The following is a 3753-nucleotide window of genomic DNA, read 5'->3' on the forward strand; positions in this document are numbered from 1 at the left end:
GCCTATAAAATGTGACTATAAGACAGCCGAACGTCAGAAAATAAAGCGAGAAAGCTGTTTTATTCCTTCACCTGTTTATTACGCCATGGTTCCATGCAAACATTTTAAGGTTTTCGAGCAATGTTTTCAACATATTAAAAAGCCTGCAGATAAAATTCATACAAAAGCGCCCCATTTGATGAGCAGTTAGTGAAGACGACCTTTTTCCTATATTTTGTTAGACTTTTCATAAGTAAAAATATTTTGTGAATATGTATTGCTTTCTTCATAGGAATTATATCAAATTTTTTGTTTAATTGTATTTTTAGAATAAACAAAGTTCTTTTTCCTCCTGTCAGTAAACTGTTTTTGATACAAATAGTAAATAATAGATGGTAAAAATAAGCAATGGGAAATAAGACAACAACAAAGGTTGGAAATAAAGCAAAGCTCATTGAAATAAAGCAAATTGTGCGTTATTGCCGTTTGTTTTATTTCACATAAAGCACGCATAAAGCGCGATTTTAACTAAATGCAAACGTATTGTTGGGTTTTTATAAGCAGCTCAACTGCGTATGCAAAATTCAAGGCGGCACAAAACTTAGAAACTCCTTATAGTCTAGTACAAGAGATGCCAACACGCTGTAATGGCGCTTATAGGATGGTAAATGGTTCTGTTAACAAGAGAAGCACTCACCATGGTACATTTAAATACACCCAGAGCTCAATATCCACTCACAGCTGACGATTTTATGATATTGGAAGACTTGAGTATGATATTTTCTCCTTTTGATGATACTACAGTCCAACCCTCAGCTGGTACATCTGTAACCATATCTTTAATCATACCTATTGCGTACGCCGTGCGGTATATACCGAAAGTTACCAAATGTTAAAGGTACATTGAAAAATAAAGAATGCGAAGATATCTGTACGTTCTTAATAGACCGATTAAAAGTACGAACTTCGCATTATGAGAACCGAAGTGTGCCAAAACTCGCGACATTAATGGATGCAAGATTCAAGAAAGAAGGGTATAGGTCGGTCGGAAATGCACACGCAGCTACTAATCTCCTTCAAAGTGAACTGCTTTCCATGCCGACACTGTCGACTTCGAGCCGCACACCAGAAATACCAACACCATCAACTGTTGAAACCGGGTCGCAGAACTCGTTTTTAAATTTTGTTGAAACAAAAATAGCACTGAAAAGGCAATCTAGTACTACTGATGCGATCATTTCCCTACGCCGCTACTTTGAAAGCCCTAACTCCCCGCAGGATGTTGACCCATTGCTCTTCTGGAAGGTAATTAATAACTTTATAAACATATGTACATATGTGTGTATAAAGCAACTTCTTATATTCAATATCTGCAGATCAATTCAACCGATTCGGATGCACTAAAGGTTTGTGCAAGACGGTATCTATGTGTCCCAGCATCATCTACAGAATCGGAAAGGATGTTTAGTAAGGCAGGGTACCTTATTTCCGACCGCATAGCCAACCTTAAAGAAGTTAACGTTGACAAGATTTTGTTTGTAAATAAAAATTAAATTTTGAATATTTGAAAAATTTTAATAGTATTCCAACATCTATACCTAACACAAAGCTGACTTTATATTTTCTTAAAAAAGTAAGCTCTTTTGGTTTTAAACCAATTTTTACAGTCGTACGTAGTGAACTCTATTGTTTGTAAACATATTCTTCTTGTTTTTTCGTAAAATATCTTATTGAAATACACGGTATCGTTTTGTTTAACACATTTGCTTGTACAAATAATCTTTCTTGACCTTATTAGTCATAAAATGTATAATCAAATTTTCCCATTTACAAAATGTCATGCTCAGATTTTTCACCAATAAATTCTAAATTTATCAAACATAAATTTGAAATTACACATTTTTTTAGAAAATGTTGCTATTTTAAATTTTAAGTTTGATAAATTTCACAAATGATTGGTGAAACTGGGCATTAAGTGAAATCTCAGCATAAGTAAGAAATCTTTCGATAGTATCAATTGTATCGAATATTTAGCACTATCACTATCGCAACTATCGATAGGTAGAGTATACATAATGTGACCAACCGTACTTATTTCCGAAGTACAGTACTTCTTTTTGAGCCGTTGTACTTCGTACTTCGAAGTACAGTCAAATGTACTTCTTTGCAATCTTTTGTACTACCCAAGGCATATTGAACAGGTAGTATCAATAGAGAAGCTGATTTGATTTTTTTCAAATTATTTGGTCTCTAAAATGTCAAGTATGTATTTTTAATTTCTTCTCACAACATATATAAATTGTCAAAATCTGTTTGCATGTGAAAACTTTTCCCATACAAAACAAACGATTGCAAAGCAACGTTTGGGTCACTCCGCACACAAACTCCGCAGCACAAACGCTGATTACTGGTCCTTGCATATCCATCAATGCTTCGAGAAGCAAACAAAATTTTCTAAGAAAGAAAATCACACCATTTTTTCCCCCAAATTTAATTTTTAATATTTACTCAAAATCAGAACAGTTTTTAGATAAGACAAGCACCAACAAAAAACACAGAAATGTTGTTTTTGCTCCAATACCTGTTTGCTATGCCTTGGTACCTCCTTTTAAGTTGAAAATTCATTAACTGTTTCGAAAAATTACAAAAAGCCAGTCATCTCAATTAAGAAAGGAACTATTAGATCAACACATAAATTATGACTTTGAACCTCTTCAGGCTGATTCACATACAACTTTCTTCGCTTTGCTTGATAGTTCTTTGCTTTGACATATAAGATCGATGTAGGAATATGCATGAATATGCTCACAAAAAAAGCGTTTGAAGCAAAACAAAGAAAAATCTTGGGCAACTCTCAACTTTTGCCCGCTTTGGCAATCAGCTGTCTACATGTATCTTTTCTCGTGCGCTTGCATTTGCATTTAATGACAAAAATAGGGTAAATAGGAACTTTTAGTGCTATTATTAATGCATATTATTATATTGTTATCTATTTTACAGAGAAAATATATGGAGGAAAGGGAGAACGCAAAAGCTGTCAAAGCGTTTATTGTAGCATACCTTCTGCGTTTCACGCTTTGTTGTCAAAGTTTGAACTGTCAAGCAAAGCGAGGAAAGTTGTATGTGAATGGCCCTTTCACTTCTCTAGATGACCAATTTCATTATAAATGGCTACTCAATCAAGAAAAATTAAAAGGTGTTGGAGAGTTTAAAAATTCTGTGGCGAATCTTAATTGCTCCTGTGGATATTCTGAATCGACAGTATCGATGCCATAGTAAACATTTTTGCTTATTTATTGGACACAAAATTGCTTAATCCTTCAAGTGGGTTTGATTACTTACACCAGGTTGAAAAACCCAGTCGACTTAATTTACATCTCGAAAAATACACTCTTATTTTACTTATCTTAATTTTAGAGTCGGGAGAGTTCTCAACCTTCTCTAACTCGCAAAAGAAGTTTGAAACAATCTCATCGTTTTTAAAACAGTTCGTCGAAAATGATTTTTTTAAGTTTTCCAGCATTTTAAAATCATATACATATGTAAAACTGAAAATAAACAAGTAAGAAAGTCTAAGTTCGGGCTGAGCCGAACATTAAATACCCGGCGCAAGTATTAAATATATGTTTTTCACCTTTCCGAAAGCTACCGCTACATGGTAAAACGGGGTGTATCCATTTTGAGTAAATTAGCGTCCTTAAATTTCGAAATATTGAAGTTTCAAGCATTTCTGAAATTTACTTTTATATGAAAAGCGGCCGTAATTTTAGTCCG

General features: G+C 33.9%; 1 protein-coding gene across 1 annotated transcript; it reads left to right on the plus strand.

The window, feature by feature from the left end:
* Positions 1–894: 894 nt before the first annotated feature.
* On the plus strand, positions 895–1532 carry LOC118754728. The gene is made up of 2 exons (XM_036489646.1): positions 895–1284; positions 1356–1532. The coding sequence occupies exons 1-2, from the start codon at positions 988–990 to the stop codon at positions 1530–1532; spliced, it is 474 nt and encodes a 157-aa protein (XP_036345539.1). The 5' UTR covers positions 895–987.
* The last annotated feature ends 2221 nt before the right edge of the window (positions 1533–3753 follow it).

The sequence above is a fragment of the Rhagoletis pomonella genome, unplaced genomic scaffold, assembly GCF_013731165.1.
Source record: "Rhagoletis pomonella isolate Grant_MI unplaced genomic scaffold, Rhpom_1.0 Rhpom_scaffold_00001, whole genome shotgun sequence".
In the NCBI taxonomy this organism is placed as follows: Eukaryota; Metazoa; Arthropoda; class Insecta; order Diptera; family Tephritidae; genus Rhagoletis; species Rhagoletis pomonella.